Source organism: Pteropus medius, unplaced genomic scaffold, assembly GCF_902729225.1.
Source record: "Pteropus medius unplaced genomic scaffold, Ma_sr-lr_union100, whole genome shotgun sequence".
Lineage (NCBI taxonomy): Eukaryota > Metazoa > Chordata > Mammalia > Chiroptera > Pteropodidae > Pteropus > Pteropus medius.
In genome coordinates, this window is record NW_024351729.1 from 1,050,692 (window position 1) to 1,066,426 (window position 15,735).

Genomic DNA, 15,735 nt, shown 5'->3' on the forward strand with positions numbered 1-15,735 from the left:
TTCATATCCATTCAAATACTCAAATTCAGATAAGAATTACAGTTTAATTTTACATCTTGTCTGTTACTCGTCATCTAATGCTATGTGGACATGCCTTAGGACTTTTATAGGATGCTGTTACCATAAAGACAGTCAAACACTGTTTTTCCCAACATCATATCATCTGTATCATTTGCCTCATATGGGGTTATAACAAAGGCTCGATAATTATTTGGGGATTAACTTGAATGAATAAGTTATAAATAAAAATTAATATTGATATAAACCAAGCACAAATGCATTTTTATAGCAGCACTCTGCTCTTGTATTTCTGATGGCAAGAATCATGAAAATAGAGGCACGTAACTAAAATGTGCTAAGGTGGCAACTGCTTTGAGTGTGTCCTTCTCCCAGCTGTCCCACATTGCCCTTGAAAAAAAGACAGTAGACTAAATGATATAGCCTACAGTTGTCCTTTAGTAAGTTGGGTGATTATTAAATGAATTAAACTGATTATTTCAGGGCAGTTCTCACTGTTAGTTCTTTTTTTATTTCACAGATTAGATAGGTAGATGATAGATAGATGATAGATAGATTGTTTGAGGCCTATACTCAAACTTTTAAGTTTCTATTTTTCTAGCTTTCATATATAAATTAAATATGAACTGGTATTTGTAGTCCTTCTCCTTTGATATATGTTTAAATAGAAATAGCTCCACTGATAATCATTCCAATCAAGACAAATTCATGGTATTGCCCTCAGGACCAAAAAGTGTAAAAGTGGCCGGGACATCTCTTTGATAGCACCACTTTCACTTACCATGATGGTATAGCATTGCTTTATCCGATTATCTGATTATCACTCTACTGATTTTCCAATGTATGCAAAAGTAAAGACAATTTAAATTCATTGGTAATCTATTTAATAATTGCCATGAAATCTGGATTCCCTATTTCCATTCCTGATTCCTGTGCCCAACCCATCTGGATAAGACTGAAACAAATAGTCATATTTTTCAACTTGACCAGAAAACTGAGAACACATCCAAGGGAATTGAACTCTCTTCATTTAGTGGGATTACCTATGTCCAGATGACAAGTGGCTAAACTGGCCAGTGCACTAGAGTCATGGCTGTATTACACCATTTTCCTCTTGAGTGTAAGGCTTGTCTCTGGGATTAGATTTTTGGCTCCTTGAATGTGTGAGGAAGGGGAGCAGAGAGGAAGTGATGTGTGTTTGGTAAAATGATCGATTAACTCTTTTAATTGAATCTTTACTTTCTAACTAATGGAAGAGGGACTACAAGCCCAAGGAAGTAGAACTAACACCCTCCTTTCTCTCCTTCCTTCTTTCCTTCAATTAAACATTTATTACACTTCTAATATATGTAAAGTATATACTCAGCTCTGTGATAAATGTAAATAATTCAAAGGTTAATATGACACAGTTCAATCCCTAATGGATTCATAACCTTCTGGAAAAAAACATCTATAAACAAAGATTAACAAAGTGAATAAAATAGAGGCATCTGTGATCTATAAGCAAAGTAACTGAATTGTGCTCATATATTTATATTTTAGGGTACTTTCTACCTTACAAAAGGTTTTGAACACTTCAAAGCACAGTCCTATGTAGACAATACTAGAATAAAAGTGACATTTATAAAAATAAAACTATTCAAAGTAAAACTTACCTTTCTTCCTCTACCTACAAAAAGAAAAGAATAAATATGTTATTTTATACAGAAACAGTTTTTGAGAATCTCCTAAATATTTATTTTAATAATAGAATTTTTATGGAGTCAGAATTTAACTTAAACAGCTTTCCCTAACACCAGTAAGCAGGACTCAAAAGTTGTTTTGAATCAATATATCTATAGAGACAAAATATTACATGCCTTTTGAAAATTCTGACATTATTTAAATATTTTTCACATCATTTATATAGCATTTAAAATCATTAAAGTATAAAATTAACAATGAAGATTATAATGTTATTTTTAATTAATACTCTTTTTGTGTTTTATACTTTTCAGGAAGACCATTCATATGGTTAATAAACCAAAATATATTAAAGGTATACAATTATGCAGTGAAAAATCTCCTATCTTATCCCCTTTCCTTTATTTCCCACATTTCACACCCCCATAGAAGGCCACTGTTATTGATTTTCCCATAATTAGTCTTTCCAACCAGTACATAATAGAATATTCCATTAGTCATCATTTGAGTTAGCAGTGTTTTAAAGTTCTTTTTCAGATAGATTTTAAACATTTCGTGTTGTTTATCCTTAGCCACTTTATCCTATCAGTTGCTATTATAAATGAGGTATTTTTTTATTCCCATCACTTATTCTATGAAGTAATTGCATAAAATAAATCTATTAGTTTATTTTACATTGCCTTGTCTTACTAAAATCTTTTATTTTTGTAGTATTTTTTTACTCCATTCCACAATTATATTTTCTGCAAATTGATCGTTTTACCTCCTCTTTTCTAATTTCTAAACCTCTAATTTCTTTTTCTTGTCTAATTGTTTTTTTCAGGTACGGTCAATAATGTTAAATTGTTGTGATAATGAATAATTATGTTCTATCTCTGAGTTTGGAAAAACATTTCTATTATTAAATATTCTTTTTCTCTAGTTTTCCAAAATACTTTTTTTTCCTTGAAGTTTAATAACTTTACTAAGATAAGTCTCTTTATTGATTCTTCTGAGTCAACTTTTTCAGAAACTTGCTTCTCGTTTTTAATATTGAAATTGAAGTTTCATGTTCTTTAGAAACGTTTTCTTGTAATATATCTATATGTGATATATCGCTACTTTTTCTTTGAGAATTCTTCTTCGGGGCCATCTTTTACCTGTCTTCTATATATTTATTATTTCCTTTCAAATCCTTTTTATTTTTTTTTCTTTTCTCATTACTATTTTCTATGTTCCTCATTGTATTTTCTGTGGTATCAATTCTCCTTATGTTCTTTCCTATTTCATCTTCAGTTCCCTATGATTTTGGTTTTCCTCCTACTTCTTTCCTCATCATTATTTTTTTATTTGTATTTATAATTTATGGCTTTCTTCTCAGAGGCAATTGCTTTATTAAGTTTTATTTGGTTATGGTGACATGGTCAGAATTTTTTACCTGTTCTGTGGTAATACCTTTATCAGTATATGCTTCATCACATAAATTAGCTAAACTCTACTACTTTCTTTCTTATAGTAGCTTTGTATCAATGTTGTTGTCAACTCTTATTATTATTTGTCTTGGAATGAATTTGGTGTTCCAAAGCCAGCATTTTGCAGAAGGTTGTGTATTTTGTTCTGGTTTTGTTTTTTTTTATATATATATCTGCCACCATTATCCCAACATAGTATTCACTTACGAAGTATTTTTTTTATATCTGCCACCATTATCCCAACATAGTATTCACTTATGAAGTATTCATTCCTTGGAGCTTCTTTGCAGATTGTATCTGCTTCAGGTAGCCCTTAGGTATCATATTTTTAATTCTTTCCATTATCTTATCCTTATTAAATTGCTAAAAATTGTGTTTAGGTGTTCATTCAAGGCACATTGTTACTAATGAATGATATGCAAGAAGAAAATGTTAAATTACTGTCTAATATTTCCATGAAATACTGTTGAATACGTCATCATATTTGTTAACTGCAGTGGAATTTGGGGGAAAAAATAATGCCTTGACACTGTCTTCACAATGATTCAAGTCTCTATTCATTACTGCTGAAACAAATAACCTAAAAATTTAATATTAACCTTACATTGTTCATTAAAACACATATAAATTTGTTTCTCATATATGTATCTTATATGTACTCAAATCCATAGTATATGTTAAACACATTTTTAACAAAAAAAATTTAAAACCCAGTAATTTATATTATTGTTTTCTCTAGGAAATCTATTTCATTCTCCTATCTTTCTTAGTCAACATTAAAAGCATTCTGCATTTATGAGCTAATGTTAATAGATGATGCTGTGACATTAAATTACATCAGAAATAATTATTCCATTTCCAAAGGGAAGATAAATGTGTTTTCTAGATCTCCTCTTAGAACATCAATGAACTTCATAAAAAACCAACAAATATCTTAGAGGTATCCAGCATGGATAGAGTAACAAATGACCATCTTAAGTGATACAAGGAATTCTCGAATTAGACAGAACCATTCAAAATTCAGCCAAAAATGGCCCTGGTTTTTAAAAATACAGGAAATCATTGTCTCCTTCTGACTAATGTTAACCTTCTGACTAATCTTCTGGGTGAGCAAAATCATTAACCCCAAAGACCATTGAACAGTGGCTTAATTATTCTCTTGAGTTGCTGAATTCTTAGAGCAAAAACCACTGCAACTATAAAGATGAGTCACTGGATCAATTCTGAGCTGGACCTAAGGATTCTTACCAAAATTGGTATTGCCACCGCCAGTTGTATGTGGACAGACAGGACAGCATTCACCAGGGGGAGTTATAGGGTCGGCACATTCGAGCACATCCTGGCACTGTATCTTGTCACAAAGAATGGCTCCATTGTCACAGACACAGATCTGGCAAGGGGCAGGTTTCCAAATGTCCCTGTTTAAGTACATCTGACCATTCTGAGTGCAGGCTATTTCTTCACCATATCCTTCTAGAATAAGAAGAAAAAGAAGGGAAAAAAAAGGTTAGTAATCTTCTGAAATTTCAGAATCTGGGAAATATTTAAGGTGAGTCATCTTGTGGGTTCCAAAAAAACTCTGGGTTAAGCAGTAACCTCCCAAGGACACACTTCATTTAGTATTTACATACAAAGCAATATGTAATTCACAAAAAGTGATTATGATACTTAAATCCTAGTACGATAGGGGAAGGAAAAAATAGTGATTCAAAGTAGGTATAAATAACCAAACAGGAGAAATAAAAATAAGCCATGTGAAAAGGGGAAGAAAAATATATAGTTCTAAAGAGAATACAACAAAAATTAACAAAGTGAATAAAATAGAGGCATCTGTAATCTATAAGCAAAGTAACTGAATTTTTGAAATTGAAATTGAAAACAATTTCAATGTTTGGAGAACGCCATTGTGACTTTCAACTCACAAGAAAATTTAATATATCTCACAACAACAAACGATGCTATATATTCATGTACTATGAAGAAAAATGTTTTTAAAAATTTAAAAAAATTTTTTAAATTTATCAAAATTAGTTTTATCAAAATTAGTTTTAAACATAAGGTAAAAAAATTAGTTTTAAACATAAGTTAAAAAAAGAATAACAGCGTACCATTTTGTGGAATGGATTTACATTAGACATCCTAAACTAAAAGTGCTTACTACACTGTAAAGAAAATACAAAGCTAAACGGTCAATGAATTAATTATCTCTGCATCAAAATTAATTTTGGAAAGCCATGACCAAAACAATATGGCAAGCTATTATATAATATCTGCCAAACATTTTTCTCTATTAAGATAAAAATTTAATGCATATTTTTAAAATAAATATACATATATTATAGCAATTCTATTATACATTTACAACAAAATCAATACATATATTACATCTTTAACTTTGTGATTTTTAAGAAACCAAAGTAGAATATTTTAAAACATAATGTAGATCATATTAACCTTGCCTAATTCCTTCAAGAGCTTCCCAACTACTTAAATTCAAAACCCCTTTTAAAGTCCAAAGGCCTCCCTTGCATAACTTGATCCCTTTGTCTGGCACTGCTTTCCCTTCACTTATCTCAGGTTCCCATCACTTGCTATTGTGACTAGTTTAATTATCACCTGTCCCCCCTGACTGCCCTATAAAAGCAGGCTTCCTTTACTCAATCGATATACTTCACAAAACTCTTTAAATAACTCATTTATTCATCTATCCGTTCATTCATATTTTATTATGAAACAGTTCCTAAAATGTGAACAAATAGGCAAAACTCACTGCCCTCATAAAATTTATGAAATCAGTACAATTTATTTATTCTTATTTATTTTCTTATTTCCTCCACAAGACAGTGAACTCCACAGGTAAGGACAATGTGTCTTGTTCATCACAATATTTCTAAAGCTTGACGCCATACTTTTCATGGAGCCAACATTCAGCAAATACTTGTTCAATGGATGGATATGAATGAGTGAATAAGTGAACCTAAATTATTGTTCACTGACTTAACTGCACCAGCATTAACTTCATACTCAATAAAAAATAAAACTAAAAACTTTAAAAATGCATTTAATATTAATCTATGAAAGAAATTATTTGTCAATAAATATACTTAACTGATAATACAGAACTACAGAAGAAAATGATTTCAGTTTAGAATAAAGACATTAACCCAAATATCCACCTTCCTAGCTTTAGAAAGCTTTTCTTGGATAACATTCTTCTCACTGCTCTATGGAATACTTTCACATATTTATTTAGTCTTTCATCACAGATATTCATCACAAATGGAAAATAGCTTTCAGAGCATGACACCACATCCTGGTGTTTGTGCTATTCATAAGAAGAGCACGAAGGTTCTAATCTGATTCATCTTCATTAAAAGATGTTTATCATATGATACATAGCTAACCAATAAAATAACTCTGGCTTTGTATACAATATACAGCTCCGTATAGTGCATTATAGGCATTTTTAAACCAAGAAGAAACTAAATCTCCTGCTTTAATATGCTTTTCTTCAGGACTATATTGGAAAAAAAAAGAAAGAAAGAAAAAAAGAAATTTATACATCAAATAAGCAGAACACTTTTAGATGAAAAATCACTTTGAAACAATGTAGTTTCATGATGAAACACAACCTATATAGAAATGGACACAGTCCATTGAACAATTCCATTAAATAAATAAATTCAGAATAACTTTTTTCATTAAGTTTTATGATTGAGAAAGAAATATCCAGTCACAAGCACTAAATACCACTGCTGAAAATCAGATATGCCATAAATTCAAGCTTGCTTGTCCCTTCGCATACCCCGGCAGACAAAAGTGTTCACATGGATTTACTGAGGTTTAAGTGAGTATATGCCTAGCACTGCATGGGCAAAATATTAGATGTATATGTGTTCTGTTCTCAAAAATATATATTATCATTGTGAAGTAGATTTAAATTGTACCAATGAAATTATAAGGTATGTGGAAATTGAGAATAAGACAACAAACAATAAACAAAATGACATGCAACAATGTTATTGATTAAATATGATTAAAATGTGAAAGAGATTCTTCAGGGGTGAATTATACTGTTCCCTGCAGCTCCTTTGAGATTGGAATAAAAAGACACATTCTCTCCAACTTGTGTTAACTCATAGAAGGTCAGCTTCATTCTGAAAGTTTGACTTCAATCCCAGGGGCAGAGAAGTGTGCCACTGTTTTACTTTCTTTAAATTACAATGTTCAAAGCTAGTTTTATACTCTGAGTCATCACTAGTCCTTTTTCCCCTGAAAATTTATAATTAAATTTAAGACGATGTTAGTTAGAATGCTTTTAAATGGCAAGGAGATGAAAAACCGCATTCACTGCTAAACCCTGCCTTCTCTTCCCCAACACAAGAATCCATGCACATCACAGAGGGCTCAAAAACTCAGTGAACTCTCATTGTTCACATTTGAATGAAAGACACGTACAAAGAAACACTGAGTAGAAAACACAGGGTGTCCAGCAGTTCTCAAGTTCGTACGTGGTAGTTGTGTACCTTATAATTAGGTTGTCCCTACTGTTTTTTACATAAATGTTTATTTAAATAAAAAGAAAAATAAAATAGAAAGCAAAATTGCAGCCAATTTGTAGTAAAGTTGTCATGACATAATTATTTTATGAATGAAAATATTATAAAAAATTACTAAACAGGATTTTTCATATGGCATTCTGAGAGGTTCAATACTGTCCTCCTGAATCCTCCACCTATCACAAAACTAACCCAACCTGACATTTACCTTTATCTAAGGCTTAGAACTTAAAAAATTATTGATCTTAAAGTATGTAAGTAAACAAATATTTTTTATAAAATCTGAAAAAGAATTTGAAAACTACAATATTGTCACACTTGTATTTTTGCTATTTATGTTTCTTTAATGAGGACTAATAAATGAATATAATTAATTAATGTAAAATTAATGAAGACTGGTAGATATCTGATAGTACTGCCATTATTTTGTAATCTTCAGTGTTGGAATCTTTCAATGGTATAACCTTCAATGTAAATTTTTCAAAATTTTTATCTTCCAAGCTACAGAATTTTGTTCACCCTTACCAAATGTTCTAACAAATTGAACCAATCTATTGTGAAGTCATTATCACAGACATCTTGGCACTGATATCTTAGAGAAAAGAGATATAGTTTATCTGACCACATTTTATTTGAGAGTAACTCAGTTCTCCTGTATTTCTCATATATCCTCATATATTTGTCTTTTCATAAAGGTTATGCACTTTTAAATTTAGTTGTGAGAATTCAGTTCATAATCACTAGATGGCAGACCAAATCCATCATCTTATTATAATGACAATTAGAAACCCAGTCATCAGAACTGCTGCTTGATAATGATGGGCCACGTCCTATGTCTACATTGCTTTATATAATTACTCATGCAAAAAAAGAAAAAAAACCTGCATAGAAATGACCATATCGAAACCTCTGTCAAGAGAAATGTGATTCTACCTGTAAATTAAATCATTAGGGTCTACCCAAGGAATTTGAAAAAGTCCCTAAGCCTGTGAGGGATACTCCCTAGACATGAACTAAAGTTCTTTCTTGCAGAAATAAAGTAGAGTACTCATGTGTCACAAAAACTTTTAAATCTCCTATTCAGACAAGTGTTTGTTTAGATCATTTTTCCCCACTGGACTGTGAACTTCTTGGGAGCTGGACATGTGTTCATCTCAGGAACCTTCACACTCAATGTCACATAATCAGTCTCTGATAAATACACTGGATGCATGGATGAATATGTGAGCGAATGAAGGAAGGAAGGGATTATTTCACTGATGTACTTATTTAAAAAATAGTACATGAAGCTCTTTTTCCTCCTTTCCTAAACTTCTCAGAGAAGATGTGCACTTAAGGACACCTGTTTTAAATGAAAGGGAAATAGGTTACTTGGTGGTTCTTGTCAAGAGTGTCCTTGACATAGACCTCTGTATGGCCAGAAAGGAAGAAGATGTGTCAGTCACAGCAGCTCATATTTTGGAACAATTTTCAGAAAGTTATAGCAGCCCTTCAGCCTTCCTGACCTAGCTGGCCACCATCCCTTTTGGGGTTGTGAAGGTCTGGGCTAACGTTATTTAAAATTCTCCAACAGCAAAAGTCTTGGAAGAGCTGGACTGATGGCATTGTCAGCTGTTGTTCTCATACAGTGAGCAGAATGTCTTCTGGGACAAGGGAGGGAACAGCAGAGCAGCCCCCACTTGACCCTCTGGACCAAACCACAGATGTTGCCTTTACCTATGCACAGCATAGCCCTGATGCTAGATGCAGTTTCAGAGAATCTTCCAAGGAAATCTCTCCCTTCCCTCTGTTAATGACCATAAAGGAGAGACAAAGAGGTTAGAGTATTCAGTTCTTTCTTTAGACCATGTGAGTAAATGCCAACTATTCCATATTCATCATTACATATGAAGCCACCAGGGATAGTTGAGTGAGATCTGTTACATACTTTGACAATATTTTTCCACCCAGCCTCAAGGTCTATGAGAGGATAGGTGGGTAGGTGAGTATGAAGCAGTATGTGGAATTTTGCATCTTTTATTCTTCAAAACACCTATAGACTTTCACTTTCCAATGAGCCACCCAAATCTCTTTTTAGAAAGGTCATCCACTAAAGACAATCATATCTTATATCTTATATTCTAAAACAATACAACAATTAATTTTGAAAACGTATCTAGGAATCTGAGAAAGTAAAAAGACAACTCACACAATATTTCAGTGAAGCATACAAATAAAATGAGATCAGATAAACTGTACAAATATAATTTCTTCAGTGCAACCATTAAACATTTCTCAAGGCTTTTCAGTTAACTAGTAAAACTGCTGTTTTTACTTTACTTAAAATGGAAAAAAATAAAAAGGAAAATCTCTCATATTAGGTACTACTCAAGTTTCTTTCCATGTATCATTGGGAAATCTAAATAATTGTGGCCAAAATGTGAAACTAAAACTACATATAATGCACATGCAATGCTCATCTACAATTTTGTCTGGAAAACCAACTTTCAGTCTGCTAATGCATTTGACATAGATTTTTTTTCCCTCCAAACACATGGCTCTAACTATTGAGTAGCCATAAAAACACCACAGAGAGAATTGGGCCTGCCTTATATTGAATGTACTATAAATTTCAGTTGTAATTTCTGTTGTAATCCTATTCTCAAATGTTAATTCTCAATGAATAAGTTAAATAGAATCTGTGCTATGCCAAATGTGTTTGTTTACTTAAATGCATGGTTTTGAATTGTTTTGAATGAAGTTTATCTATTTAAGCTCTCCCCAGTATGATATTGCTTGAAATAAAGAGGAAAACCAAAAATTTACGTAGCTTATTTCTCTTTCAAATGGGTGATATCATGGCTTTTAGTAGTCTAGAGATAGATTAAGTAAGGAAAGAACAAACTCTGAGTAATATGTAGTACCCACATTCCAGATTTCCTTCATCTACTTGGCTCATATGTCACATTTTCCGTGAAGCCTACTCTGACCACCTTACAAAAAGAAAAAAAAAAAATGAAAATTACCAAATACACATACACACACCCATGTCACTCTCAACCAATTTCTGCTCTTTTTTCTTTTAATGTGATACTTATTACTTTCAAACCTACTATATTATTGTATTTACCCTTTATTGTTTGTTTCCCCATGATAGAATTATAGCATTATAAGTACAGATATAATTTATCTTAGTTTGTTCATTGATATATGCTGATATCTTAGAATAGTGTCAGGATCATAGTAGATGTTTCATAAATATTTGTTGAATAATTTATTCAATATTAGTTGTTTTTGTTAGCCGCTTTAGATGGTAGAGTTGTTTTAAATAGTCTACAGTATATAAAAATGATCCAATTGTAAAAGTACCAAGGAAGAGCTCTACACTATATCAGATGTAAAATTATTTGCTTTGATCCTACGGTTATCATGTAATTTTTAGAAAAGTCCCATTTTTTTGTTGCTATTCAAATGTGGGCCATATCTATATAAGAAGAGATGAAATACTGCCATTTGCGACGTGGATGGACCTTGAGATAATCATGCTAAGCGAAATAAACTACACAGAAAAAAGTTGAAAGCCACATGATATCACGTATATGTGGAATATAAATCTAAAAGCGATAAACGAACAGGACAAACAAACAGAGATTCATGGACATGGACAACAGACTAGTGGTTACTAGAGGGTAGTAGGGGAGAGGGAAGGGGGAAGGTAAATGGGGTAAAAGGGGTAGAATATGTGGTAACAGAAAGAAATCTAACTACGGGCTATGAACACACAATGCAATATACATATGCCTTACTGTTAATTTGTACACCTGAAACTTATTGGATTTCGTTAACCAATGCCACCATAATAAATAAACAAACAAACAAACAAAAATATATGCCATTATGTTCACACAATGTATCAATGCTATTTATTCCAGATATTACATCCTAAAAAGAATATATATTTTTATTCATTTTTATAACTAAAATGAGTTATTTTTATGAGATAATATTCAATATGGGACATTCAGATGGGTATCTTATCATTTCTTTGCAGCTGCATTTTGTGTTCTTTTTCTATCTTCCTTGATACAGAAGAATATTTAGACCTCTAGAGAAAATACAGACATTGTAGTCAGTTTAAACTTTCTAATTCATTCTTTATTCACTTCCCTTTCCCTGCCCAAGTTGAAATTTATTTTACAATGAACTAAACATTGTGCAGTTCTCAATGACTTTTTGAACCCATTCATTCTACAAAGATTCTAAAAATATTTTGAAGTGACTAAAGGGGATCTTGAGGGTTGCACTATCACCTCTGGAGGTCACTTCTGGAGTCAGGGAAGCACTCATGTTGTGAAAGCATAATTTCTAAATTTATCCACTTGGGTATATTTAGAGATTTGAACTAATACCCATTAATACTCAATTTTATCCTGATCTACCTAGATTTAATTTATGTCTATTTTATAGCTATTTTAAATTAGAAGGTGATTTTACCCTTCTTTCTGTCATTCTCTACCAAACCACTTCCAGAACAGACAATAGACTCCTTAAAATAAGACTAAAAAACATTATTTCAGAATTGAAATCCATCTCTTTATGATCAGCTTACCTTCTATACACATTCATGATTGTATAGAAATCATCTTATTCATTGCAATTTTAAGATCTAGCTTCAATATGCACAGAATCTCAACACCAGACAAATGCCATAATAATATTTGTAAGGAGAAAAAAAGCTGTCTCCTTTACTGGGAAATTATACTAATAACCTTCTAGATGCAAAGCAAAGCTATTCATTGGGAAATTACTGTGCTTGTAGGGGGAACGATAAACAGGAAAAGTAAAGTCAGAGCAGGAGGTGGAGGAGGAGGGGAAGAAGGAGAGGAGGAAGAGGGGAAGCGGGGAAGAGGCTGAGAATACCAATAACCAAGACAATCATTTTCTTCTCCCATACAACTTTACTACATTGAGAAGAAAGATTTGCAAGTTTTTAGCGAAATACAGAAATAAGCTAGAGATATTTCATTATCCTGTGGTTGGGCAAGAAAATACAAAAAAATGGAATCTAAGATTTTTGACCTGTAAATTCTTGTGCTTCTGAAAAATTATTTTCCTTAATAAGTGAATGGAGACCAAATTAAAGCACACGTATGCAGAGCAAATGTGAACATGAACGAGCTTTATTGGAATTTTGAAAGCTTTAAATTATTAATAATTATTCAATATTATTCCTTTTAATATCGTTTAAATTCTGAAATTTATCATTATTATTTAATTTACATTTTAATTTCTTAAAACATTGTGATTATGAAGAAAATATATATAAAAGAAAAGAACACTCTTGATGTTTTCTTAAAATATCTGTGGGAAGATCTTAGAGTTTTCAAAAATTTTTAACCATTTGTTCAATTCCAAATAGATATGGAACACTTATTTTTTTGCTAAACACAGTGGTTAGCAGGTGTTGAGATCAGAGGAGAAGAATGCATAAAATTTGCTAAGCTGTGGAGTATAAAATTTAGGTCGGACAGAAAGATTAACTGGGTTATTTGCTTTGGTAAACTGTGCCTCAGTTTCTCTATTTATTACTATATAGAAATATATAAAATATGGGCCTTCGTTTTTAGGTGACACAAGATATTCCAGGATATCACAAATAAATTTTCCTGAAATTGCTGCTGAAAGTTAATCCAAATAAATTAGTCAATCTGGCAAATGGAATGGAGGCATTATTTAATCCATTTAGTCAATATTTACTTTTCCAGCAAATTTTATTGAATACTTGTCAGGTACAAGGACATACTTTGAATTATAAAATGAGAAATTTGGAGTCCAGCTTCCTTGCCAAACACAATCAAAATATACAGAAGCTGCAGTGGGTAATGAAACTTTCCTGTAGGAGAAAAAAAGTTTGCACATATATGTAGTTCATTCTGAAAATTCTGCATGCACGTTAAAATTTTATAAATAATTCTATTTTCTCATTAACCTATATGAGTCTTGGGCTCTTATCTTAGAAATCTTCCTTTGTTTTAAGAGGTCTTTGCCTAACACTATTTTATGTATGTATGTATGTATGTATTTTAACACTATTTATTTTAATTACCAGAACTAATTCTCAAGAACGACAACTTAAGGGTTTTCTAGAAACCTAAGCAAAAACAACCTTCAATCATTGGGGGGAAAAGTTATCTTATAAAAGCAGATTTGGAATAAGCTAGAAGTGAAAGTAATACAGAATTCCAATGGTATTAAATCAAGAGTAGATTGATCACCTATTTGATTGTCCTTCAGTGACTTATTCGGTAATAAAATGTATTTCAAACTTTTGGACAGCCTGACTGAATATCAGTGGGAGAGTAAAAAGCCACAAATGCACACCATCCAATGAGCCCCCACAGCACAGCAGCCATACAGCTAATGTCACAGTTTCGAGATCCCTGTGTGGGTTTCAGGCTTCCTTGGATGTTTTCGTCTTCTAATATCTTTGGCATTAGGAATGATTTCAGATTATAAAGTAAATGCACTTACTCTTGAAGCAAATATCAAAATAACATAATGTATGCTTTTTGGTAATATAGTTTATTTAATTTTTTATTATCTATCTGTTACTTCCCCAAGCATTGGGAATACAAAGGTAAAGTAATAAATTCCTCCCCATCCTTAAGAGGTTCACAGACTCGTGAGAGAACCAGTTTGGCACAGACCAGTAGAATGCAGTTTTTTAAGTATAAAACTAGAGGCAACCCAGGTTGTGGTGGGAATACTTAAGAAAGACACTTTATTATTGATCAACAAGACAAGTAATAACAAGTGTTGGAGAGGTTATGAGGAAAAAGAAACCCTCATACATTGCCGGTGGGAATGTAAATTGGTACAGCCACAATGGAAAACAGTATGGAAGTTCTTCAAAAAATTAAGACTAGAATTACCATATGACCAGCAATCCCTCTTCTGGGTATCTACCCCAAAATTTTGAAAACATTTATCCATAAAGGTATAGCACCCCGATGTTCAGTGCAGCACTGTGGCCAAGACAAGGAAACAACTGAAGTGCCCTTGGATAGATAATTGGATAAAGTAGATGTGGCACATATAGAAAACAGAATATTATTTAGTCATAAAGATAAAATACTGTCATTTGCAGCAACATGGATGTATCTTGAGATAATCATGCTAAGTGAAATGTCAGACAGAAAAAGTTGAGAACTTTATGATTTCACTCACATGTGGGATATAAAACTGAAAGCAACAAACAAGACAGACAACTCATAGACACAGACAACAGTTGAGTGGTTACGGGGAGGGAGGTAGATAAGGGTAAAGGTGGTTGAATATATGGTGATGGAAGGCGATTTGACTTTGGGTGGTGAACATGCAATGCAATATACAGATAATGTATTATCAAATTGTACACTTGAAACCTATTTAATATTATTAACCAATATCGCCCAAACAAATTTAATTAAAAAAAGAAAAAAGACACTCACCTAGGCTGAAGAAGTTTATGTAAGACAAGTCAAAAGAGCTCTGTGATTCAAGTTCTGTAATTTCCTTATTTCCTTTTTTTTTAATTCAATACTTTTTTGGTTTCTTTTAGGTGAAAAAACTAAGTTCCAAAATGATTTCTTCCAAAAATTCACTTCCAAGCTGTATAATATTGTCACTCCTGGCTCATTGCTGCTAACTGGCAATGGACTCCTTCCCTCGGCCAACTGGCCAGGATGGATCTGAAGGAGCATGGGCACTTCCTCTCACTCATTACTTCCTATTCTGCTTTCTTTGCCATCCCTTCTCTTGCCTGAGAGTAAAAAAACAACACTTCTGTTTCTAAACCTCCCAGTGCCTCCATAGGTAGGTGCCTTAGAGGAGAGTAAGGATGCCAAACAACAGTGCTGAAGCCAGGACTTTGGTGCACAGCAACATGGGAGGAATCAGTTGCCGCCAACAACTAAGTCTGGTAACACTGCAATGAATTATAAATGAGTTTTTCCAGGACCAATTCCACAGCCCCTTGGAAATTCAGCAAAACCAAATTTAAATAT

The 15,735-nt window shown here is 32.4% G+C and overlaps 1 protein-coding gene across 3 annotated transcripts in view; it reads right to left on the reverse strand.

Annotated features, from left to right (window-relative positions):
- COL5A2 (collagen type V alpha 2 chain) overlaps nucleotides 1-15,735 on the reverse strand; it is a 135,749-nt gene that overhangs the window by 65,046 nt on the left and 54,968 nt on the right. For all 3 annotated transcript variants that reach the window (XM_039844219.1, XM_039844221.1, XM_039844222.1), the window contains 2 exons: nucleotides 4,401-4,625; nucleotides 1,674-1,687 (listed from right to left, as the gene is read on the reverse strand). In XM_039844219.1, coding sequence (XP_039700153.1) covers nucleotides 1,674-1,687; nucleotides 4,401-4,625 — 239 coding nt within the window. The remainder of the gene's footprint in view (nucleotides 1-1,673; nucleotides 1,688-4,400; nucleotides 4,626-15,735) is intronic.